The sequence below is a fragment of the Thunnus thynnus genome, chromosome 9, assembly GCF_963924715.1.
Source record: "Thunnus thynnus chromosome 9, fThuThy2.1, whole genome shotgun sequence".
In the NCBI taxonomy this organism is placed as follows: domain Eukaryota; kingdom Metazoa; phylum Chordata; class Actinopteri; order Scombriformes; family Scombridae; genus Thunnus; species Thunnus thynnus.
The window spans coordinates 17,497,748-17,524,087 of NC_089525.1; the positions used below are offsets into that span (position 1 = coordinate 17,497,748).

Consider the following 26,340-nt stretch of genomic DNA (forward strand, 5'->3'; position numbering starts at 1 on the left):
TAATATCATCTGTTCCAGATGAGTATTTGGTGAAGCTGATGCTGAATGCTTCAACTAAACATTCTTTTAAAAACATGAGAAAAATAAGCTGATTAATTACTAGACCACTACTGAGTCAACCAGGAGACTGAGCAAGTAGGTAAATAAAAGCCCAACTGTGTGGAAAAGGAAATATTTTTACTGGACCTTTAAGTGGGAAAAGATGCAGAATTTGCAGAATGCGTTTCATTTCCCATCTCTCATCTCTCTTTCTGTCTCTCTCTCTCCATTTCCTGTCAGCTCTCTGCTGTTGACTCTCCATACAGGCATAAAATGCCCAATTAGTTTACATGTATATAATTAGTTAGTAGTACATGTCATAAGTAGTTGATTAATAATGTGTTGTAAGTATTTGTGGTTGGAGGGTGCTGTGTTAGTTAGTTAGTTAGTTACAGTAAAACTGATTCAAATGAAATTCAAGGTGCCGTGGTTGTTGATGTAGTCGATGAGTAACATTTTGTAAGTCATGGGTGTAAAACTACTGTGAGGGCTGTGGAGTGGAGGGATACTGAAGGAGCGGGAGATATTCAGATCACAATGAAACACACACTCTCACACACAGCCACAGTCATTCTCTCGCTCTCTTTCACTCTCCCACTTCTACATAAGCACTTACAGGTAGAGTTACAGATTGCACACACGGGGATACTGCATCTTTTTCATAGCACCAGAGGTTTGGCGGGGTCAGACTTTTCAGGTAACAGGGATCAGATTGAGGGCGGGCTGGACTCAGTAACCTGTCTGGGTTTGTTTTAAGCCTTACCTGCTGGGCCTGCTGTAGGAGCTCCATGCGCTCCTGTAAGATCTGACTGTCATACTGCCGGCTCTGCCGGAGAATCTGACGCCGCAGCTTGTCCACGGCTAGCCTCAGCTCCTCCCTCTGCCTGTCTGTCAGCGACTCGGCCACCGCCTGGCATGCCGGCTGCTCCTGCTGCAGAGCGCTATACAGCGTGGCCTCCAGCTCCTCGATCCTCTGCACAGCCAGCCATATACACACACATACAGGTACACACACCCATAGACGTGCACATGCACATGCAGAAACACACACACACAGGCATGCACAAACACACAAGGAGGCACACACACACACAAACAGACACAAGTATGCACACAAACACACACCCACACACATACACACACCACTGTGATCATGGCAGATATGGAAACACTGTTCCACTTTATATTCGGGGTATTTAGGCTTCACCTTCACATGATAAGTACATTTAATAAAACACAAGCTGTGTTTTTATCCTTATTCCACAGTTCAGTTACCATGTAAAAGTCAAGCTTTCACCAACACAATCTAAAGTGGGACCATAAACACAAACCAACACCAAAACTGACCAAATAAAATGGTTAGAATTACAGTTTATGGAGAGTGACCAACTGTAAGTGTTGACTTCTGATTTCAGGCTACACTCTATTTAAATCAGTGAGGTACAATCACAGTGGAGCGGCATTAATTCTCAACGTTTAAGATCATTGATGATGAATCTCGCATTAATATCTTATTACACTCACACTGTCTGGGATTTTTCTCTTTCTTGAATACCATTACACAGGATGAGATTAAAATAATTCTATATCTTTAGTTTAAGATAGAGTAAATCAACAATTGTCTATCTGAGAAGATAAGAGAGCATTATGACCAAGAAGCAAAATACCGGAGCAAATTCAGCGGTTTAGATTGTTCAGAGAATTTAGGCTTCAGTAGTAAAAGATGCAGTATCCCGACACAATGTGACAAATTTGACCTCCATGGAGCATGTTGCATTCATGATGTTAAATGGGGTCCCAAATGTTTATGTGTCATGCTGAAATGATAATGTTGCACCCCTGCGTTTCTGAATCACTTAATCATGAACCATTATGTCTTGTACACAACCTTGGTAAACGTTGTATTTAACATAAATTAGTGTATTTTGTCTAATAGAGACGCTTTGGCCGTCTTCAATCTTAAAGGTACTGCGGATAAAACCCCGATGTGTTATACTGCTCCACGCTCCATACCATGTAGGCCTGGTCCAAGGCCTGTTTCCTGTAGTCCAACTCCTCCTCAAGGAATCCCTTCTGCTTACTGAACAACTCCTGCAACAAAATATGACATTAAATAATAATAGAAATTATAACACAACTGGATCATATAATATTGTGAAATCAGATAGGCTTTTTGACATGAAAACATCAGAAAAACAAATATAAATAGCTTGTTTTGGGTATTACAGTGAAAAACCCAGGAACTATGTGTGCAGAATTACACTTTGCATCAGATGAACAGACAATTAAAAACACATGAAGACTGTATATTCTGTATATTGTCTTAAATGGATTTTTCACCTTGTCATTTTCAAGGTCAATCATCTTCTGCGTCAGGGCAGCCTCTGTGCTATCAATCTGTTTCAACCACTGTAGAGGAAAAAGGGGAAAGGAGAAAAACTGTGTAGTTAAAATACGTGTCCACAAGGTGTCAGTAAAGATACATCACGTCTGAGAGGCCTTCCCTTCACTCACCTTTTCACACAGAGAGATCACTGTTCCTGCCTGGATCACTGCTACCTGCTCCTCGTTTCTGAGATTCTACAGAAATAACAACAGGCAGGTAGAGTTATCAAAAAATTATAAGAATGTCTGAGATTAAAAAAAGGCAGGTACCAGAGCTCATTTTAATCCTCCACCAGTTTCTCTCTGATACTTGTGTAATGAGATGTAGCAATAAAGACCTTAAACTTGAACCAGTGTCTTTGAACTCACCCCGTTATCTCCCAGGATATCCAGTTTCTTCATCAGCTCAGGAATGATTACATCCTGCACACACAGGTCAAAACCAGACATCATATCGACTGTGTGTAAGAGAGGAAATATATATATATATATATATAAATGTTTTTTTGTAAGTGTGTTTTCACCTTGACACCCTCCTGATGGCAGTAGATCTGCAGGGCACTGCTGCTGTTCTCGGGGAATGCAGACATGTGGAGGTTGAGGGCAGGAGATCTGCGCTCCCTCTCCTACAGGGAGCACAAACCATGTTAATACTTATAAACAAACACCTAAATGCATCATGTGATAAGCTAAATTGACTAGATTTCTACCAGTCCTGAATTCATGTAAGAATTCATCACACTGTTGACGGTGGTGAACAGTGAGACACTGAATGTAAATGACAGAATGAAAAGGGAGTGAATGAGGGATTTACTTACATGACACTGAAAACATGAGCAGGAGCTGCCAAAATGAGGGAGGTGGAAACCCATAGATTTATATAACCAAATGAAGCCAAAAGGGAGTTTGAAAACACATGCTGAAACTCAAAACTGAGAATGTTATCTGCAAAATAGACAGATGCAAAACCAACAGATACGAGTGGTTGGTGATGCGATTATTACTCCTCCAACTGCCAAATGCCTCTAAACCTCTGTGTAAATTACCAAACTTCTTTCATTATATGTATGTGGTTAACTTTAATATTAAAGATACAATTATTTAGTAACGAACAACAAAAAAATACCCAAATGACTCTTGTGTTAATCTGTCCTTAGTGATCCATAAATCTCGGATGGTATTTTGTGGAAAATGTAAACCAAATATAGAACATGCATGCAAAAATGAGACAAAATGAAGAAAGATGGGATTGGATAGTGAACTTAAATACATTTTTATTCAGTTAAAATTATATTCATCTCAACACAACATTCTTTCGTTAAAAAAATATTCCAGTTCAGTGAAGGGGTACGCACACAGCTGCCATGCAAAACGAGGAGACACAGATGCATCCATTGGACAACTCAAAAAGTGTGCTTAAGTGTACAGTATGTATGTCTGTCTGGTGAGTCACTGTATGTAGGTTTTGCGTCTGGAGCTGAGATTGTTGTTGTCGCCTCCTGGTGACAGTTTGACGCTGGTGCAGTCTCTTACTTCCAGTTCCAGCACTCTGAACTCCAGCAGCTCATTCTGGTCCCGAGCGTCCTGAACCTCTGCCTGCAGCCGCGACTCTGCCTGCTGCAACGCACACATCTACAGACACACACACACGCACACATATGGATCTTTGTTGCACAAGTTCAAAGGTTTGGCGTGTTTTCAATGCATTATAAATACTCTGAAGGTCCTGTAGTTTTCAGTGTATTTATATATATTTCAGCTGGCTAAAGCATCATTGAAGACTACAGTCTCATGTTTCTCCACTTTTTGGCCAACCCATATTGTTGGTAGTGCTTTACCAGCTTTGTAGCCAAGAAGACCGACATATTGTAGATCATCAAGGGTCAGCACTAGGTCAGGGTTTCAAACCTTAAAGGATAGGTTCACAATTTTTATATGACAGTCAGGTGCCTGTATGTACATTAAAATAGTTATTTTCTTGCTGTAATTATTCCTCCTGTTAACACTGGTCGTTAAAAGATCCCTTTCTAATGTGCTTTCAGTGTAGGTGATAGGCGATAAAAACTACAGTCAACGTTTTGTGCAAAATGCAAAGATTTAAATAAAGTGGATATCTTCCACATAAAATCCCACCTTTGTGTTCACCTGGATGGTGTTTCCCTGTTGAGCAGCAGCGAAGAGGATAGTAACAAAAAGAGGGAATTTTGTGCTAAAAAGACTTTGAGAGATCAGTTTTTACACAGACAGAAGACTGTAGATTTTGTCCTCCATCACTTACATTGAAAGCAAATCAGGAAAGGATCTTTTAATCACCAGTATTAACAGGAGGAATGATTACAGCATGAAAAACCTGTTTTAATGTTCATTTGGGCACCTGATGATTGTTTCAAGACAGACTTGAAAAATTGTGAACTTATCCTTTAATACTTCTTTGAGTCTGATCGTAGCACCAAGTAAAACTCTCAAATACCAAAAGCTTGCATTGAACGCTTTACCTATTCTCTCATCTTATCTCAAATTTAAACATTAATTTTACCAATTTTAGAAACTGTTTATTTACTGTAGGTGAAGTTCTTATATAGTTGTTTGTGTTTCTACTACATTTAACATTTGAGAAAAGTTTGGTTTCTTTTGTCAAAAGGAAAAAAAATATGAAAAACATGTATTGCAAAGAAAATATAATTTGGCACCAGAAATTTCTAATACCCAGTCCTAGTATGCACTAAGTGAACAGTAATGCTATTAGATCTTCATACAGCATCCATGCTGCCAGCAAAGTGGTGCCTTAAAAGTGAGTGTAGGCTAATGAAATCTACCTTCTCGTGAAGTTCCTGGTTCGTCCTGAGCAAGTACTGCTTCTCCTCCACCCACTTTGAGTCCTGCCATAACAACCAAACACAACATCAGCAAGAAATGACACAGGCAGGAACAGCAGAGGAAGAAGACATAGGAGAGAGAATCCCTCAACAAAACAGGGTCTAATGAACAAAGCTGTCAGAAACACAATCAGCCAAATCCAAACCTGCCACACAGTGACCGTCTCCTCTAATTCCAAATGACACATGCAAATGTAACATAGACACAAACAGACAGGAACAGAGTGGCGGTAGCACAAGTTTATTGATCCAGAGAAATAAAGCCCACTCCTGAGATAAAAATGTGATGGTGCATTCACAGTCATCAAGAGTTCACAGTGACAGGAGGAACAGAAGGCAGTCTGAGGTGAAGAACAGCAGAGCAGCAAATCCAAATACAGAGCTGGATCAAGCCACAGTGGAACAGGCAACATGCAGTGACACAAAAGAAAATCTTGAGAACAAATGAAGAAATTAAGGGTAGTGATATGAACTAATCATAATAATTTCAGCGTTCTTCATGATATTCAGTGTAGGTGACAATTAATGTGCTCCATGTCAGAATTTCTTTCAATTTACTTAGTTTTGACAAAATAGTCAAGACTTCTTCTACACATGCATAGGTTTGGCTTCGTTCTCAGACCAACCAACATGTTTTATGATGACTTTTGTACATATTAAGTTAACTAAAATCAACTTAAATTGTGTATTTTCATAGTTAGAAATTGTAAAATATTACTGGATCAAAATCTTTTATACCAAACAATTTCTTCATAGCTGACAGGAAACAAAGTGGTTTAAGAATCCTCTCCGTGGTCGGCAGCACTGAAGTGCCCGATAGGAAACAGAACCAACAACAGGAAGGATAGAGGATGAGGCAGAGCGTGCAGGCACACAGCTGTGACATCACACATGCAGGAAGTGACATCACAGGAATCTGCGGCAGACCTGGTCGGCATAGCGCCAGCCCAGGAGCAGAGCAGCCAGACAAACATGCAGGAGGGCCAGTGAGAGTAGGACCCGTGAGCTCCTGTCTCCGTCCCCCGTCTTTGTTACCTGCCCCCGCTCGACTAGAGCCTTCTCCAGGTCGACGATCTTGGCCTGGCAGCTGCTGAGCTCTGCATGCAGCTGCTCACGTGTCTGTGGGAGAGAGATCAGACAGTGAGGAACTAGTGCGCAAAAAATATGTCACAAGTAAGCTCTGTTTGTCCTGGAGTTGTAAAGACAAAAAGGTTGAGAGCTGATGGAGGACGGGTAAAAGTGACAGTACAAACCCTGGCCTCCCTCTCGGCATCCAGAGAGCCTCCGCTCTGCTCTTGCAGGAGGGCGTAAGCCCGCTGGAGAGCCTGGTACTCTCTGGTCAGCTGACGGAAACGAAGCTCTGACTCTTCACGAGAAACACACTGTGGTATAAAAGAGGGACAGGGTCAAACTCACGCACAAACCTTTACCATAACCAATTTATAGACCGATCTGTCAATCTGTGATCTGTCTCAAACTGTCTCGTTTCTGTCTGGTCAGTTACCTAAATTTTTGTGCAAAGCATATTTAAGATGATGAAATGGCAGAATATTGTTAAATCATTTATTATTATTATTCTTTTATTTAAACTTTATTTTACCAGGCAAGACATTAAGAACAGTGTCTTATTTACAATGACAGCTTCATTAGCAGCAGCAGACAGGATGTGTTGGATTTAGGGGAATAAACATGAAAGAATTTCTTACCTCTTCTAAATCTTCCTCTGGAGTGGCAGGCGTACGGTCAGTGAGGTCGGTGTTATAGGAGGTCAGAGAGGACGTCTCAGAGTCTATCGACTCCTCATCAAATCCAAAATATGTCTCCACAACATGCCTCTGCAGAGAGGAAAGGAGGAAAAAGAGGATTGTTAAATCAAATTCAAAAACAAACACAAGTTGAGTTGCCCATTCTATAAAAAAATCACTGTGTGTTCAGAAAAAACATTCATCCAGATTATATCACACTTGATTTCAGATTAAAGAAATTTCATTTTGAACCCAAAAACAGCCTCTAAATCCACTTCATACATCTGCTTACTTCTCCATAAACGTGCTTCTTGTTGTATAGTCACTTTATTCATCGAGATCAACGACTTGTCAAAACCAGTTACCGTCATTCTGTAATCAGATCATATCAGATCAAGTCTCTGCATGTTTGTTTACTTCTTTCTTGCTATTAACGTTTCTAACCCCCATAGGGTCCTTACCATCATGTTTATAAGTCATCTCCTGGCAACCAGAGAAGTAGAGGCAGACCAGGGCACACAGACAAATGAAGGAAGAGAAGTAGAGGATGAGGAGGATGTACTCTGTCATGATGCTAGACTAAAAAAACTAAAACCAAACTATAAAGAATATCCTCAAAATGTGTCTACCATTTCTTGGACTATACCAGTCGATCTATACAGTGCACCGCAGGCCTTTCCAAGAAAGTACTGTGGCTTTCCGTCAGACTCCCACACAAAATGGAAAAACAGACAAAGAAGAGTCTGGTTACAATCTAATCACTACAACAGAAAAAGCAAAGAGAGCGAGCTTTTGGGTTTTGTCCTCCAGGTCATGTATTAAATTCTTAAACGGAGAGACAAATTTCCAGGTAAAAGTCCAAGAGCCAAGACGCTGCGCCCAACCCTGTTTCCCCCTTGCCAAGGTGATAAACTGGTTCCAGCAAAGGTTGTGGGAGAATATATGTATCATGCAACTCAAAACTCCTCCTCCTAGTAACATCATAGACTCTAAAAAATCCCCTGATGTATTAGCTCAAATGTGCACACACACACGAATCAGAGCAATTATTTTACCCAATTAGACATCCTCATCTCTTCTCCTTTTGTGTTCACACACAACGAACCACACAAGTGCAACTGCTACACACAAATTCAGCTTCCTTGCTATTTTTATGATAAATCCTAAACTATTACTACGGACAAAAGAAAATAATGGGAAAAGGATAATAATTTTCCATCAGCTGTGGGAATAGTATATGCAGGATTTGCATATGCTCCCAGCTGTGAAGGATACTGTCATTATTGTCTCTTGAGCCCAATTAAATACACACAGAGACACACACATACACACACTTCAGTACTTGCAGATCAGTGAACCATAGATACTGTACGGTAGTTGCTTAGCTACAACACCACACCACTCAAGTAACACACTTACTTTAGACAGTTTGAGAGGTTTCCTCCTGTTCTTCTTGCTCATCACCAATCGGTCACGTTCCTAAAGACAAACACACAGCCGGTTAACATCTCAACTTTGTTGCTGGAAAGACCAACCTCACATTTAATGTACAGACATGACACATACTTCAACCAAAACTGTCATCAGAACAGAATATTACAACCAGGAGCATCAAAGTCAGAGGAAAAAAAAAGACCAAACTGGACTGATAATTTATACAAAGTGGAACAATATTACAATAGAAATAAAAGCTTGTGGGTTGGAGTTTTACATAATGAGGGCATTTTAGCAGTTTGTGATTAACTGTTTGAGATGAGTCAGGCTATGATGTGAAGGTAATAAAAATAGTGTGGGAGTAGAAATACAGGTGAATATGAATAAATGAGACATTCTCTGCTGAATTACAGTTTATCTCAACATTTTGTACACCGATAATGTATCCCATCCTACACAATCACTGGCACTCAAAATATGCATCTTATTCCCCTAATTCAATTCTGACAGGAGGCAAAAGGCAGAGAGGACCAAGATTTAATGGCTAGCACTTTCACAAAGTGATGCTCCTATTTAGTGATGTGCAATATTGATAAAATCTCAATATTAAATATGTAATTCAATATAATGTAATTGATACATTATGATGTAATACGTTTTCTGGAAAATCATTCGAGTAGATATTAATGAATGAAACAATCAGACACGGTGGCTCGTCTATGGCTAATCCAGTGAAGTAAATACTGTAACTGATTAATACTTCATCATAAACATTTTTTTAAAAAAGCAAATGATGCCATTTAACAATTTGGATAATTAACCACAATGGCTTACACAAAAAGAGTTGTTAAAGGGAGAGTTATGACAGAATAAATGATACGGCAAAATAGACAAATTTATATCTTATGACAGTATATTCTGTATTGACATACTGCCAACCCCTGCCACCATTTTAGAAAAATCTTTGATTATTTTTCAGAAAGTTTAAGATATCAGTGCCCATTAAAGAAACACTATTAAGGAAATCATTTGTAAAACAATAAGAGTGCAGATCTCTGCCAGGTGTGTCTCCCTTACAGTCAAGATGGTGGCAAAGACAACAAAACATGGGGATTCATTCATCTTGTATTGTGCATAACTTAAGTGAATCATAACATATCAGGTATGAAATTAATCTTTCTTCACAAAATATTAATTTCAGCAGCTTGCTGAAATAAATGTCCAACCCTGGTGGTTTGAGTAAAATCTTGACCTGCGTGAGCTCGTCAATGATGCCACGTTGCTCAGCAACCTGCAGCTTGAGGAACTCCACTTCCTGTTCCTCGTGGGCGTGGCTTAAGTCTGTCAGGGAGCTTGGCCGCTTCAGCTGGGGTTGGTGGGTTTGCTGCTGTGAGGGGGGCCGAGAGGAGGAGGCATGCTCCTTCTGAGAGAGGGAGACGGAGAGAGAGAATCTAATTGATGTTTGTAGAGAGAAATGTTTCATGCTTTTCCTCAAATGGCCACTAGAGGTCCTGTTTCATCTCAGTGACACAAAAAGTACCACAACAAAATCCACTCCTCACCTACTGATAAAAACTAAAATATCTGCTATTTTCTACAAGTATTTAACTCTGAATTTATCTTTAGCTAACAACAACAACATGGAAGTGGGAAACAACAGAGTAAAGATAAACAAACACTGGGTGCCTCTCACCATCTCAGCGTTCTCTCGGCTCAGGTTTTTGAGTTTCTCCTCCATGCGTTGCAGTGTTTGCAGGAGGTCATCATTCTTCTTGGACAGGCGCTTGTTCTTCTCGAACATGGGTTTCATCTGACTCTCTGCCTCTCGCACCCGCTTCAACTAGACACAGGAAGGAAATGGGGAGGGGAAACATTTTAATCTTTAGTTTTGCCTTGTAGTGACAGAATTTCCAGTTTGAGCATGAGAGGCAAGATCCAGACTAGAGGGTTAGAAAATACATTTTGTAATACAAGTTTCATATGCATGTGTGTTTCTTTATATGTTTTTGTGTGTAGTGTATGCAAGTGTAATACTGTGCATGTATTTGCATGCCTGTACCAATGCATGTATACACTTCTGCATGTGTGTTCCTCACTAGTTCATTCCTCTCGTCAGCCAGCAGTGCATTTCTGTCCTCCAGTTTCCTGATGACCGAGTGGAGCTCTGCTATCTTCAGCTGGAACCTCCTCATGTCACGCTCCTCCACCTCCTGGGGAGTAGGGGGGAGAGGAGAGGAGGAGGAAGACAAAAACTGAGAAAGGGGAGAACATGCAGGCAAGGCAGGTCGAGCAGGTTGATGGGAAAGAGGAGGTGATGGGATGAAGTATACACAGTATCACATGCTTCTCATGAATGTATGAGTTGTAAGTGGAGCTGTGACTTGATTGACTGATTGATTGATTGAAATTCTTTATTGACAATATATGACATATATAAATAAATAATATATTCACAGCCTCAACCAGGAGGCATCATATCTTTGTACTGTATTTGTCAAAAGGATAAAATACAATAAAGCCCAAGAGATTATTTCCATTGTGGTCCTTTGGGTGTAGGTGTGTGAGACAAGGAAGAGACTTAATGAACAGTATTGTTGTACGCCTCCACTATGATGGATGTTCTTCCTTGTCACTAAGTGAATAAATTATGCACACAAGTTAGGGATGCACCAGTTCCACTTTTACTCACTGATACCAAAACTCAGCATATTAGCAGACACTTTTTGGCATTTTTTTTGTATGAAGATGGTCAAATTTGAAGATAATGAATTCCAGAAAAATATCTATTTACATCTTCAGTTAAAAAGTTTTTAAAAAAAAAACTACCCATGAGCTTTTATAAACTCATGTTGGTCAAATCCTGTTGCATAAATTCAATGCATACAGATACAGATTTACAGACACATGTCTGAATTAGGTATGCATGTACCTGGTTGTTAAGCAGGTCTCCGTTGTCCCCTAGCCCAGGCACCACCTCTCTCTTTGGGCTGCCATGGTTGTGTCTCTCAGCCTCTCGCACCTGGCCCAGCTGCTCATCAAGGGCTTCCTTCTGGAGCTGAAGCTTCTGGGCGTAGCCGGCCTGCGCCCCGAGCTCTCTCTCCAGCGCACACACCACCCGGTCCTTCGCCTTTATTTCATCCATCTACAGAACAAGAGCAATGAATAGGAACAGGGCGGTGGACGGTTGAAAGAAAGTCCATTAAATCCCAGTTACAGAGCACATTAATATTACTTAATATGCTCACAATAAATGCCCTGAAGTCATTTCTGAGATCAAGTTGCACATAATACATCAAAAACTTTTATGAAATTCAGCAAAAATGAAGCTTGATCCATTTATTTCTCTGGTTTTACAACCAAAGTGTGAATATTCGTTTTACATGGAGGTTGTTTTTCCTCTATGTGATTTATGTGAATGTACAACTTTTAACCTCAAGTCCCACATTGTACAGACCTTCAGTCTAACAAGCTGTACGCTCTGATGGCTAAGAACAGAATAAGGGCCTGACAGTGTTTTTGCATTTAAAATATTGTGCTTCAGCTGTAATTAATTCATGAAGCTCTGTTCTTGCTGTGTTCACACAACTTCTTCTGACAAATGCTCCCACTTCTACTTCCTTTCCTATTTTTTCCAACCCCCAGTATTTCCTGCTCTACAATCAGTCATGCTTTATTCATTTACCATTCTGCTTCCAAAATTTATTAAGCCTCCGTGCTCAAACATCCCTTTGCTAACGATAATGCCTGTTATTGCATCCCTATTGTCTGTAATGTAGATAATGAGTAACTGCAGCAGATATACAGAGTTTTATTTTTATATCACACCACACTGCATGCTCCACATAGTGAGATAAAGTTAGAGCAAGATAGACAGAGCAGTAATTAGCCTCCAACCTTCAAACAACGCCGGTTAGATAAACCCTGAGCTGGAACTGAACTTCATCTCGGTGTGTGAGGAACTCTTGGTGATATTCAAATGTGGTCGGGACGGATGAGGAATTTAAAAAAAAAATCATTAACCTATTGTTTTTACTCGTCAGTTTTTCAGCATTTTTTTCATATTCCACTCACTGTGTGCAATATACTCATGGTTGTTTACAGTATGTTTATAAAGTAACTTATTATTTTCTTACTTTTGCATTTGTCTTTTACATTCGTGAGCCGGATGCAATGTAATGTTGTTCTGCTGTGCACTTGCCCTGTGTATAGTCTGAATGACAATAAAGTTTATCTTGAATAATAACAGATGTTGAGTTTGTCAAGCTGACCTATCACTGGGGAATAATATAAGGTTCAAAGGGTAAGCTGTGTCTTTAATTATTTAATTGCATAAATTATTAGTGGGCTTCTGTTTGAGAGGAAATGTTAATGTGAACTTATTACAGTCTTTGATTACCAATGAAGCTTTTTGCATAGTTACTGTAAAGATACCATAATAAATAACGTTTAATTAGATTAGATAATGTCTATTAAGTATTGGTTATCCAACACATCTACTACTGTGTATGTCTGTTATGTAACATCTACGTAATAGCAGCATGTGGTCTCACCAGCCGGCGGATGTCTTTCTCACAATCCCGTTTGATGCGATGCACCTCATCCTGGTGCTGTTGGTAAGCCGTTCGGAGATCAGCTGCTTTTGCTTTATCCGCTTGCAGAGCATTGGCCAGCGCCTCCTCAGCCTGCTTCCTGGCCGTCTTCTGCTCCTGAATCTAAAAGGATCACATATGCACATAATGTTCATTATGTACACAAAAAGTAAAAGCAACAAAGAAACCAATATTCACAAGTTTATAAACACTCGTCCTATCCCATCAAACAGTCGTAATGATAGATGTCTTGTTTGTCTGGAGAGGCTACCGTGAAACAATAGCTTGGCAACGGGCTTTTCCACACGGCTTCCTGTTTTTCAGCAGCAAGTTTACAAAGGACAAAGACACATACATCATGCTTTCAGAATGCCAACGTTCCACAAAAAAAAAAAACTGTTTGTCTTCTAAAACAAACAAACAACACCTTCAGGAAATATTCAGCCCCCTAGACTTATTTCAGGTATGTGATGTTACACCCTAAATACTAATAATACTCATAAAACCAAGACCGCCTACACAATTGACAATTGATTCCAATGGGAAGGTGCTTTAAACATGCTGTGACGTGTGTTCACTGGCGTTGTTGAACTGGGATGCAAATTAAGCTGAGCCCTCTTTATGAAAAGCAGAACATACCTGATATGGCGTAAAACCAGTGTTAAGGTTAATGTTTAAACTGTATTAGGTGATGCAGTTACTACATGTATATTTTTCCACAATCTATAATGATAACTTAATCGATAATATATTATTTTCACCTACATACATGCTACAACATACCTCCTGCTGTAGCTTTATCCTTTCCCCATCGAAAGCCCTCCTGGCCTCCTCCCGGGCCTCTCCGAGAAGAGCATTTTTCAGCTTGTCAGCTGCTCCGTCTCTCAGTGCATTTACCAGTCCCTGAAGCCTCTGCACCTCAGTGTCTCGGATCTTGATGGCCCTGGCGAGCTCGACCTCATGCTGCCGTGCCAGGGTTTCACGGGCGGCTGCGATCTCACGTAGCTTCTCCTCGTGGAGTTTGGCACGCAGGTCGGTGAGTGCTACGGCGTGTTTGTGCTGCTCCAGCTCCCGAGCCTGCCGCTGCTCCTGGAGCCGCTCACGGAGCTTACACACCTGAGAGAGGGACACAGCAGGTAAAACTGTCAACCAGTCAGCACAGTAATGATTTAATTTGCTAGTGTATACTATAAGTCGTGGAAGTCTGAAACAAAATGGATGAACAGCTATCAAGAGGTGGTTTATTCACCAACAGGGAGCAGCATCAAGTGAAGAATAGTAAAGGTTTCTTTGCTTTGAGCTGCAGTTTATTATTTTTTATGATAAAAGGCAGCATTTTTTATGCATTTTAAATAGCCTAACAGGTGAAATCCATTTGAATATCTGTCCGATTGTTCCACCCTAGCTGTCAGTTTCGTACTATATACACTGACGCTGTGTATATTCTTCCACCCGGTCTTCCACATGCCACCTTGCAGATGCCTTTTATGCAAATTGCAAACATTTTAAGCATAGCTTGCCCCGGTGGGAACTGGACCTCACCCAACCCTGGTACTGTTATCGCCATTCTCCAAGTACAAGCATGAAGGATGTAGAGAAGGACAAAGCGAAGGATGTGTGTCAATCGCTGTGCAGTATCAGAGAGACGGGCCTTTGTCCACGTGGTGTACAATGATGAAAATGTGTGTGTTGCTAAATGTAAAACACCTTAGTATGGAGGCGCTGGAACAAACTAATAATATTTGATGAAAATCAAACATGTGGAACTTTCAAATCTTTAAAATGTATAGTATTTGCAGAGGTATATGCTCTACTGAGTGCAATCACTGTTGTTACATAAATGCAGCCATTTACTTATAAGTATCACGCTGAAGCATTTTCAGCTTTGTGACTGTTAGCCTGCATAAACAACGTATAAATAATTCTTCAAAACTGGCCTCACTCTCCTTCCTCTGCTTCTATTGTAATGATCTAAAGGGGACGACATTCCTACTGGCACTGTCATCTGTTTTCTGCACCAGGCCTCCCCCTTCTTCCTCTTCTTCCTCTCCCTCACCTTGCCTCGCTCCTGCTGCAGCTCAATCTGGACGTCCATGAGTTTGGTCCTCAGCTCCTCGTTGGTGGCCTGCACCGAATCAGCCATCACCTCTGATTTCTCCGGCTTCCTTCCCTTCTTAAGGGGCGGGGCCGCAGAGGGTGTGGTTGATGACATAGCACTCTGCCCGCCCAATCAGGACAGACATAGAGTGCCAGGTGTGGCGTGTAACGGAGGAGAGAATCAGTCGCTGCTCCTCCTCCCTGCGAGGCTGACCCAGCACATCATCACCATCGTCAAGTCTACATCATTGCTGGAGGATGCTGAGAGTTTCTGTTTGACAGAGAGAAAAAAAGAGAGAAGAAAAGATGAAAAAAGGGTGAGTGAGTGTTAAAAACTGGGTTACACAAAACTACTCTGCACAATACTTTGGACCCAAGCCACATGATGCGCTACAGCCTGGGGAAAAGTGACTATTTTTGGGACTAACATTTATATTCTGCCCTGTCACCCTCTTCTCTCTAATGTGTACACGTGGATCTAACACTGGAAGCTCTCTGGTCATTTATCATCATCCTATTTCACTCCCTGGGCTGCTCTTATCAGCTCCATAGTGCATGAAAATGTGTCTGGCCACCACAGTTTTGGTCCCTCCCTCACCTCTAACATTTCCATTTACCCTTCTCTCTTTCTGTAGACTTAAAAAAAATCATCCTTTACCTTCTCAGAGGTACTTTAATCTGTTCTGGACCAATATACATAAAAACAAAGGGCTGCACTACCATCAGCGTAGTCTACTAAACCCCTAGAGAGAAAAACTTATGACATATTAACATTCCTTTATCTCTTTATTGCAAATTCCATGAGCATTGAGAACATGTACTAATAAAGTCCCAGTGAAGTCTGCTTGGAAAGTTTGAGTTAGAAATCTTTGCTTCATTTATATCTTCTTTGTCTTCCATCTGTCTTTTCTTTTGCCTTCTTTTTCCGAAGAGAAAAACAAGTTACATTATTGCGTCAAATAAATCTCTCATCACTGGATGATTTGGTCTTGACTCTGTAGACCAGACAGATAAAACTGCCTCATTTGATCATCCGACTTAATTCATCAATGCAATACAACGACAAGACCTTTCCCTTTCTACACACATAGGACATATCGGAGAGAGTGACCACTGGCATTACTTTCCTGGTTATAAAGTCATCTAAAATGCAAAACCAATAAGGATATGCACCAGTTAGGCAGGAAAACATCCGCTTGAACCACACAAGGCTTGGCTAATACAAAAGGATTTGAATTAATGATTAGTGTAATCCCTGCTTCTCCTCCCTTTTTACCCACTGAAAACCAGCTACAGCTGTGTTAGCAGTTGTATTTTTGGCGTATTTTGTTTTGTAGATATGTTGCTATGATGACACACATTCACCGAGGTGAAAGTGGACTCCTCTAATCTCTTCCGGGAATGAATTGTAACCCAGTAACCTTCCAGTCTTTCCGCTGACTATTAAATAAATAATGCAATGATGAGGGAGCTGAAGCATTAAGACCACAAGCGCCTCCATCTTTTCCTACACTCACACATTACAAAACATTCATACAATATACACAGATGGCAGCAACAGTTACCAAGGCAACCCTTGGTCTCTCAAAAGTCTATTCCTCTCATAGCAAGGGATGATGGGAAGGAGGAGTCTCACGGTGAATTTGAGACACAGTCACACACACACACACACGTACAGAAATGGCGCGCGCGCACAAAAACACACACACTTGCGTGGTATAGAGGCTGCATATTTGAAAAACACACATACACGAACACTCCATTTTTGTTATCTGGTGCCATCTCTGAGCTGAGGTTGACTGAGAGACAGAAATGCATTGATGCTGGAGGGCAAGAAAGCTTTCTTCCACATAGATTTTCACACAGCACGCACAGTCAAACCTTGGGAACCGGCGGCGAAAGGAAAGGAGACAAATGAGAGAGAAATGGTTAAGCCTGTAAGAGAGAGGAAGAGGGGAGGAAAGGAGTATAAGAGGGAGGGGAAAGAGGGCAAACCACGCAGAGAAACCAACCCTCAACAATCCCCCCCCCCCACCTCTCTCTCTCCACTTACTTTCTCCAACCTCTCTCCATCCCTCCAACCCCCACTACACTAGCTGGCACAAGTGATGTTAGCGAGCAGAGAGGCAATCAGTGATCTCACTCTCATTCACAGAGACAGAAAGAGAGAGAGGGAGAGAGAGATCATTCACACACACAGAAAGAACTGACACAAGCACGCATTCTTTGAATCTTACACTGAACAACCAGCGACATATTCAGCTGACACACATTCACTCCAGCACCAAAAAGCTCTCGAAACTCATTGACACGAGTAACAAACATGAATTTATTTACAGTCAGTCAATAGACTTGATTCATTCGCATGTGACACAGGAAGTTGCACAAATAATTTACACTTGCCAGCCTGCCACTGTTCAGCATGTTTATGCATGCCTATAACATTATCGGAGATCAGGTGTACCCAAGCTGAAATAGCTGATAGGCATGACAGATGGTTTCACTGTTTTTTCCTCATAAGGGAAGGAGGCGTGGATTGTACTGTACATGTAACTGTTATCCACAATGGAAATAAAGAGTGACTCCTTAATTGGTCGGATGCATCATTTTTATATTTATTAGGGCTCTTCGACTGATAAAAATTGCTTGCGTCACAACAAAATCCTTATTTGTCAATAGTGTATGTATCACATGACATGAGCTCAGATGTTGCCTGAGACAAACTTGTGCGTACAGGCAGATACACGTACACAAGCCTCGTGGAGCCACATGTTCCCAAGCTGTCAGCCAGGAGCTAATTCTAAAAGTTTATAGTTCACAGAAAACCAGGAATGTTATATGGGGGACCGGAACATTTTATAGGGGCCTCGAGAAGCTAACGAGCACCTCTAATGTTCACAGAAGCAAACAAAAGCCTGCACAGGTCATAGATCTGAAATGATCTCATCCACTGCAAGTATAAACAGTTAGCCTTGCTAATATTCAGCTGGATAACCGCAAAGTGCAAACAAAACCTTTCAATAAACAAAACTACAAAAGCAGAGATCAAAAAGTCTTTGTCACCCAGATAAAGCTGATATAATCTTGTGTTCATGACTAAATTAAAAAAAAATCACATGAGTCATCAAAATCAATCACAAGTCAAAGAGTTATATAAAAGGAGTAATAAAGAAAATGCACTTTCAAGGCCTATTTAAATGCAGTGAATGTGGCAGCGACACAATCTGCTTAAACAAACAATGGAGCTAAAGCACTTCCTGGTGACTGCAAGAAAGAAGTGATGAAGAAATTCTGCAGCCACTGAGGGGTTTCACAATTAAACTAATTGTTGCTTACGAAAGGGACTCTTAACTGTGAAAGTCTCTGTAACAAAATGTGTCCACGAGCACCAACACAGCATAAAAACACATGTTTTTACCTAAAAGTTAGCATAGCACAACCCAGGCAGAGGAACGTACCTGGCTACTGGTGGCTAGTTGGATGCTGTAACCTTAATCCTCGAACAAAGCACGACAAACACACAGGTAGTTTCGTAACTGCTGCTGGAAATTCCTTTTCTGTGAGAAATGATGGGCCCGTATAGGGTTACAACACTTCAGTGTTTGGTAGATGTTGTTTGCCTTTTAGTTGAAGGTTTAAAATGTAGCATATGACAATGTTTGTTTTCTCTTTGTAATAAGAATATCTGTAATGTAGTGGTGAACTTCTTAAACAACTTTAACATACAGTTGGAGACAGTTTTTATCATGTGCACAAAACTGTCCCCCTACCTTTTGGCAATAAAACTGTTTCTTTTTCATTGCATTACATTACATTTCAGTTCCGATAACATTACAGTTTGCTATCACCATTTCAGGTACACTTGGTGGTATCGTTCCTGAAACTATTCTGCCATTTGTCTTTCTGTGAGTTTGCAGCATAAGTACACAGCCATCCGACATAAATGTTCATATATATATAAATAAAACCAAGCCTTTTTTTTGCAAATTCATCTCGTCATCTAGTTAAACCGTATGCTTTGTGTCCAGGTTGTTCTCCAATCACTTCAGAAAATACTAGTTTTAACACACCTCACACTTCCTATAAAATCTGTTAATTTAGTCATCCATTTAAAGCAAGTCAAGTGCAGTTAAATAAGTATTGACATTAGTGCAATAACTCCATAGACTTAAAGATGTCCCTGGTGGATATCTTTAAGGCTGTGGAGTGACATGACATGCATTTTTTTTAAATGACAGAGTAGCTGAGAGATTATGATCAACATTCAGTGAGGCCTAGACTTTACATAAAATCCTGATGCACAATACAATTGTTTCAAACTAGCTACAAAAAAGAAATAATCCAAAAAGTTTCTATATTACATTTACTTTTATTGGCTTATTTGTGATCTCATGTAAGTGATCTAATGCACTTTAAACTATTCCTTGTAATAAATGAAGTACAAATATTAGGTAAGCTTAGGTAAGCTTATTACACTCGTACAGATGGACCTCCTCAAGGCTAGACAGACCACACACACACACACACAGGCTCACAGAGTGTCAAACATTAACTAGACATCACTGAGACATGTGGGTCCAATAAATACATAAAAGAAGCTGCAAACGTACGCTCCAGCAGAGACGCCTCACTTCTCTGTCTGGGTTTAAAAATTAAGAGTGAGGGCGTGGACGTACCGAGAAATACTCCTGTTTATATTCTGCACTTTCATTATATATACGGACACATAGAAACAATCTCAATGCAGTCTGATCAGCATCAGGCGTCAGCAGAGTGCAGACTGTCAGAACAGGTCTGGCCACACTCCAGACATCCCTCCACAGTCCAGACACACACACACACACACACACACACTCAGCAGTCTAGAGATACTCCAAAGACACTAAGAGTCTGAGCAATGCAGCCAAGTGCAACACTAGTGGAGCATATGACCTAAAAACTACTATGCCAGCACAACGATTACAAGGTACTGACCCCAATGACTAGTCAACCCAAACAGATAAACATGAAGTCTCTGTCTCACTTCCCTCTGTTTCTGTCACACGCACACACACGACTGCTTATCTAGCTGCTAGTTTTATTGCTCTGCGTTTAGATCTATAGCTGTATCGATCTGGTCTCTCTAGTCATTCATTACTGGAGATATTATGTGTGACTGTGCATATCACAGCCATGTGTATGTATGCTTCTGCATGCATGGGTGCATATGTGCGTGTGTTAGCGGTGACAGCCTCTCCCCTCTCAGAAAGACATGATAGTGCAGTCAGTAATGTGATTAACCTTGCCTCTCTGTTTCCGACTACACAGCACATCGGTCACTACTGGTTGGCTGTGTATTTTAACCCTCTGGCTCATAACATAAACCACACAGTACAGACATTTACTTATCATCCGTCTCACCTTCTGCATTAAGCACATAGGACCCTCTTATATCTTCATGAAAGGGTTATAAGGAAGGTAGCAGTGCAAAGAGAGAGGCATGCACATGTGGGTATAGTCCACTGGGATTATCCTTGTAGCTGAACGTCACTCAAAGCTATAGAGGGAAAAATCGGATTATGAATGAAGAATAAGTGGATAGATTAAGTTAGGGAGAGGAGAAAGTGGAGAAACTATAGTATGACATAAACTGGAGATCCAGTGAATGGTAGGCATTCATTTATGTTATACCTAACAGAAAAGATTGATAGATTGAGGTCAGAGTGAAAAATATAACATTAAATAACCATAAATAGAAAGTAGGCCCTCTCTTTGTGTCACAAAAATCACAGTTTTGTGCCAGTACCTGCATAAGAGCTATTCCTCAGTTAGTACAATGAGCACAGCTTTGCATCATCACCGTTTTTTTTTTTGCAGCATGCCCTGAGCAGGCTGATGGGGCACAAGTGAGTGTGCAACACATGTCGGCTGTCCACCGGGGCAGATTTACGAGCCTCCGGAGCCGCAGAGCTGTTATATTACTGGTAAACACAGCGCGGACTGGCTGAGTGCATGCATGGCACAGGAGTGCTCTGGTAAAAGGGGTTACGCTGGAGATGTTGGGATGGCCTAATGCGATGTGACCAGCCCTCTAATGAGCTGTCAAATGAGAGATTATAGGCTAGAGTGCTGCTGGAGGGAGCGCTTTTATTACCACTGCTGACAGCCCGCCGGTCCGGCTTGCCAACCACACCCCACGGCAGGCAAGCAGGCAGGCAGGCAGGCAGGCATGCATGCGTGGGGGGCTGCTGCAGCAGCATCCTCCAAGCAGCCACAGAGGTCGGATGTCCTTGCTCTCACTCTGTACAGACTAATGTGTTGGATGTTTCCTTTGCAAAGCACTGACATGTAGCATTTCAGGAGGAGGACATTAAAAAAAGCTTTGGTTGAATATTGATCGCTGGTGTCGTTATCAAGCTGCATACTTCCTTCCTTAGCTGGTTGGCAGAGAGAGGCCAGGTTCTCCACGCAGCATTCACATCCCTGTCAGGGTCGATATGAGGCGGGTTAGGTATCCCCCCCCCTATAAGATAGCTCTTGCTCGGACAACCGGTTAACAAGCTCCCCGGCGGCTCTCTCTTGTCGATTCACTGCGCCGTTAGCGGATGAAAAACGGATGTCAGGTGTGTGTCACAGTAGCTAACATCCTCTCCAAAGTCTTACAAACGAGTGTCCAGAAGTTGTCTAGCGATAAGCGAATAAAACTTACCTGAAATGGAGGTCCGGTGGTCGCTGCCTGCCGCTGCCTCATGGGCTTCACATCCAGGAAGGGAGGCTGGGCTTCGGTGTGGAGAAGCTAACGACCAACGGCGTCCACGAACAAACTTTCCTCCTCACATATGACTCATTTCCCAACAGTTAACACCGCTGCTGAAGTTGTATCCTCCACCTCTAATGCTATTATCCTCCCAGACTCAGGATTCAGCTACACCTCCTCTCGCGCCTGCACGTTGAAATTGTCCTCCACGCGCGCACACACATATACACACGCGCACACTTGCAGACACGCGCGACGTTATCGGTTCCTATACGTTGCATGCACATGAGTGTAAAAAAAAAAAAGATAAATAAATAAAACGGTGTCGATGCCAGTGTCGACGTGAACGTGGGAGGGGAAAAATACAAGCCGGGCGGGCGTCGCCGGTAGCGTGATAGAAGCGCGACACCTGACTGCGTGTTCAAGAATGACACCGCGCGCGGTGAGTGCGTGGAGACGCCGGTGCGGTGCGGGAGCAACGTACGTCGTCCGTCAGGGGTGGCACGGATAGACCACCACACCAAACTGCTGTCATGTGTTTTTTCTATATGTATGTATTTATCCAGAGATATTCGTTGTTACATCTCTTTTAGTTTTTCATAGTGAGCCCGTTTAAAGATGCTGTTTGGTTTTAATGTGTCTGCAGTTCAAAAGAAAAGAAGTGACTATTATCATCTGTTTTTACATCTTAAAACATCTTGTAATCCGTCTTAGCAAAATTTCAAATTCACAAAAGCAATACTTTAACCAGAAAAACTAAATTTCTAATAAATGAAATGCAACAGGAGGGCTTCATTCACACAATTTTTAAACCTCAAAGCCTTAAAGACTCTGTAAATTATAGGCTATGAACTGCTGAGCAGTAAACTGTTGTGTAATAACATAAAAAAGGTACCATACTACCTAAAAAGAATACTAATATTTTATTATTATTATTATTTTTACAGATGCATTAATGTTTTATCTCCTCTTTCCTATGAAGAGCCACTGTGCCTTTTTCCAGGTGTCATGATATCAAGAATTTGTCATAAAAAAAGGTTAACCATCATCATCTTCAGCATCACATCATCCAGATTCAACAATATTCATGATTTTTCCACTTTATATCTTCATCTATAACAGTGACAGACTTGCTCCGATTACAGTGGGGCTCTAAATCCAGTATATCCATCTGCATGGGACAATATGACTCGTCAAATCATAAAAGTAGGTGAAATAATCTGACGATACGAAAGTGGTGTGAGTGTGACCCAGATTCTGGTGGATGCATTACTTACGCACAGCTGCCTGTCTCTGCCTCTCTACACTGCGACTGCCTGTCTGCCATTCACAGGCAGCTCCGCACACATCACCGCGGCTTTCCGTGGCTGCAGCATATGTAGCCCATTGCTGCAGGGCAACATAGGAAGTAGTAGAAGAAGAGCACAGTCAGGGGATGAGGATCAGTTGTCTACATCATTTCCTATAATGCAGCGGTTGCTCACTGCGATCATCTAGAATTGGACTCCCCATAGGCATTTTTCCACATGGTTTAGACTTGTGCTATTTATATGTGTAGGGGCATATTTGAGTGAGATAAAGCAGACAAGCAAAAGGGGGTGGGGGGTGGGTTTGGAGTATTAAGCAGCCCTCCATTCAGGGTTCCTGCTGAGGCCAGCAAACAGACACCCAGATGGAGCGATAAAGTGAAAAAACATTGAGGTTGCAGGCAGAGAGCGATGAGGAGAGAGAGGAATGTATGGCCTGTTTTGTTTTGGTGAGGGGTTGACTCAGAGAGCAAATGTGTGTCAGCGAGCGGTAATGAGTGTTTCTGTTAATTGTTTTGCCTGAGGTTTTGTTTTTTTTGTTTTTTTACTGTTTGAGGCAATGTGGTATTTTGTGGGTCTCTTTTTTTGTTCCATGACTTCATCTGAAAGAACAACAGGAGACTTTTCAGAAGCAGAAAAGGGAATCCTTCTTTACACTTGACGTCACAGTAACCTTGTGACTAGGCCTTGTGATATACCATCTTCAGATAACAGAACAACAAAAGGTACCTCCAGATTCAGGTGATATTGGTGATGATTGAAGTGTAAAATAAGTAGGAGGTCCTGTGTTATGCTTCTAAGAAAAGGTGCACTAACTAGGCTCAATGTTCAAGTTATACAAGCATCTTAATCACAGGTTTCTCAACAGGAAAAAACAAAACAATCTTACTCATCAGCAGTGATAACTCTCTCTCTCTCATATATCTATGATACTATATCTAGTCAGTCAGCCTATTTCCAGCTCTTTGGCCCAGTTATGAGAAACATGGTAATGTGAGGAGTCGCTGGTTGTTGTTTTTTTTGCATATCCATGAGAGCTGTCCATAATAAGCTTAGCATATTCATGACTGCTGGCAGATTAAACTTATTATACCTCTTAGAGATGGTATTTGGTATTCAAAGGGGACCAGAGAGGGATAGTGGTAACACACACACACACACCAACAGACACTGAGTCAAACATTAGACACCTTTCAGTCTATTTAAGATATAAGAAAATCACCAAACTGAGCTATTTTCCACAATGTAAACCGAAGTCCCCACAGTCTGGAGTCCTCATGTTGACGTAACATTTTCATATGAATGTAATTAGGTTTCCCAGGCATGACTCACCACTATTAGTCACTGAAAACAATCTGAGCCTGATGTTCCATATCCATCCCCCAATAAAACCTTCATTCATAACATGAACATAACAAGACGACAACATCATGGATAACAGTTGAAAATAGTCTTTGAAGCTCATTTGATTTGTAGAAGCTTGTAAAACATAAACTTGTCTCTGACTTTCAGAGTAAACTATGAGGTGTTTCTTGGAAATACCATGTTAAATGTTCCATTAGCCATTCCAGTACGTAGCTCTAATACACTATTATACTGCCCACACCCAGGATCATAAAACAAGTTGTTTAATTTAGTAATGGAACAAAGAATATGAGTCAACAGAGACGTGTTAGTATTAGTTCATGTGGCTGAAAATGTAAATAAACTGTATTATCAATTTGCAAACTAAACTTCTGACATGATTTAATATTTAAGTTAAGAGTCTGTGATTGTGACTGTAAGTATTGTGAATGACATCCAACTATAAAACCAAAATACTGTCAATACTGGTGTGTATGTTTGGGACATAAAACTCCCAGTACTCACAGCAGTCCTATAATTAGTGCTGCACAGTGGAAAGTATTGTATTGTGTATATTTTTCTGTGCTGCATTGTGACTTCTCTCACATTGAACCTTTGTACATCATGTGCACTGCTGGACGGTGCTGTGTAGTTTTGTTTTTTTGTTGTTTTGTGTGTATGTGTGTGAATTTTTATGAATGATGTATGCCATGTGTGGACTATGTCTTGGATTCTTTCTTAGTGTGTATGTTTTTATTATTGTGTATGTTGCATTTTGTGCACATACTGCAAACCAGCGTCCCTCTGGGATAATAATAAAGTTAATCTTAATCTTAAATCTTAATACCAGCATTGTGGCATTCACAGGATATTAAAGTGAAAAGTTGTTTTGATATCTCATTGAGATAAAACATTAAAAAACAAAAAGCTCAGACTCGTGACATGTTGGGACTGAGGGCCATTTGAGAGGTTTTGCATACAGATATTCCTATCCTCCCTTTTTATATGACTTAATTTTCCTGTTTCCCTGCCTCCTTTCCACAGGCCTCAGAATAGCAGCAGATCAATACACAGAGGACAGGCAGCTAAGAGGGGAAATATGCTACGGCAAGGAGAGGAGTTGAGTGCTCCCCACTTACTGTAGACAGTGTGTAGGAAGTGCCAATGATGTGAATACAGGATGTTTCAGTCAGTGGCACAAACATTACAACAGTTGGATTAACTCCACTGGCTGAGAAATTGGGGGAATTTCCTCGATGTGATATCTATACCTGATTGTACGACATCATGGCAGTTCTTCTGGCATCATAACATAAACAACTATGCAGTAAACAATATTTATGATACACACCATACCGCTCCATGCAGTATTACAGCCCATTTCCCTGCAAAGTGAAACTTCAAAGGTCAGAATAGCTACTGGGCTGCATTAGTGATGGAAATACTCATCTTCACTGCAGTCGATGTCCGTTCTCACTTAACCCTTCTGGTTGCCATGGTTACTGTCCATACCTCCTCTTCTTCTTCCTCCTCCGGTCTCTTCCTGTGGGAGCCACTGGCATCACTGGGGGAGCCCGTGGGTGGGGGCCTTTACTGTAAATACAGGGGGAACTGTTACCCAGAGAGGAAGACATGAGGAGGGTGAGTGTATTTTTGGACTAATGATCTCCGTTCTGTCATTGCCACTGACTTAGACGGCTCGCCAGATATGAGATTGTCGAGTCCTGGAGGGGATACAGAGTCACAAACAAGCAGACTGAAGTTGAAAGATTGTAGTCAGACCAGCTT

The 26,340-nt window shown here is 41.2% G+C and overlaps 1 protein-coding gene across 2 annotated transcripts; it reads right to left on the reverse strand.

Annotated features, from left to right (window-relative positions):
* Nucleotides 1–610: 610 nt before the first annotated feature.
* jakmip1 (janus kinase and microtubule interacting protein 1) lies at nucleotides 611–25,995 on the reverse strand. 2 transcript variants are annotated; one of them, XM_067599308.1, is made up of 20 exons: nucleotides 21,854–22,334; nucleotides 15,125–15,436; nucleotides 13,852–14,184; nucleotides 13,030–13,191; nucleotides 11,409–11,621; nucleotides 10,576–10,689; nucleotides 10,173–10,319; nucleotides 9,732–9,902; nucleotides 8,465–8,524; nucleotides 7,007–7,135; nucleotides 6,554–6,682; nucleotides 6,336–6,419; nucleotides 5,241–5,303; nucleotides 3,958–4,056; nucleotides 2,949–3,050; nucleotides 2,794–2,847; nucleotides 2,554–2,619; nucleotides 2,380–2,448; nucleotides 2,053–2,130; nucleotides 611–1,012 (listed from the first exon to the last, which is right to left on the reverse strand). In XM_067599308.1, exons 2-20 carry the CDS (start codon nucleotides 15,278–15,280, stop codon nucleotides 626–628), a joined length of 2,616 nt encoding a protein of 871 aa, XP_067455409.1. In that variant the 5' UTR covers nucleotides 15,281–15,436; nucleotides 21,854–22,334; the 3' UTR covers nucleotides 611–625. The 2 variants fall into 2 exon arrangements, with proteins under 2 accessions (XP_067455409.1, XP_067455408.1); XM_067599307.1 differs by lacking the exons at nucleotides 611–1,012; nucleotides 2,053–2,130; nucleotides 2,380–2,448; ... (2 more) ...; nucleotides 2,949–3,050; nucleotides 21,854–22,334 and adding an exon at nucleotides 23,179–25,995 and having other exon boundaries at nucleotides 3,671–4,056.
* Between the last annotated feature and the right edge of the window lie 345 nt (nucleotides 25,996–26,340).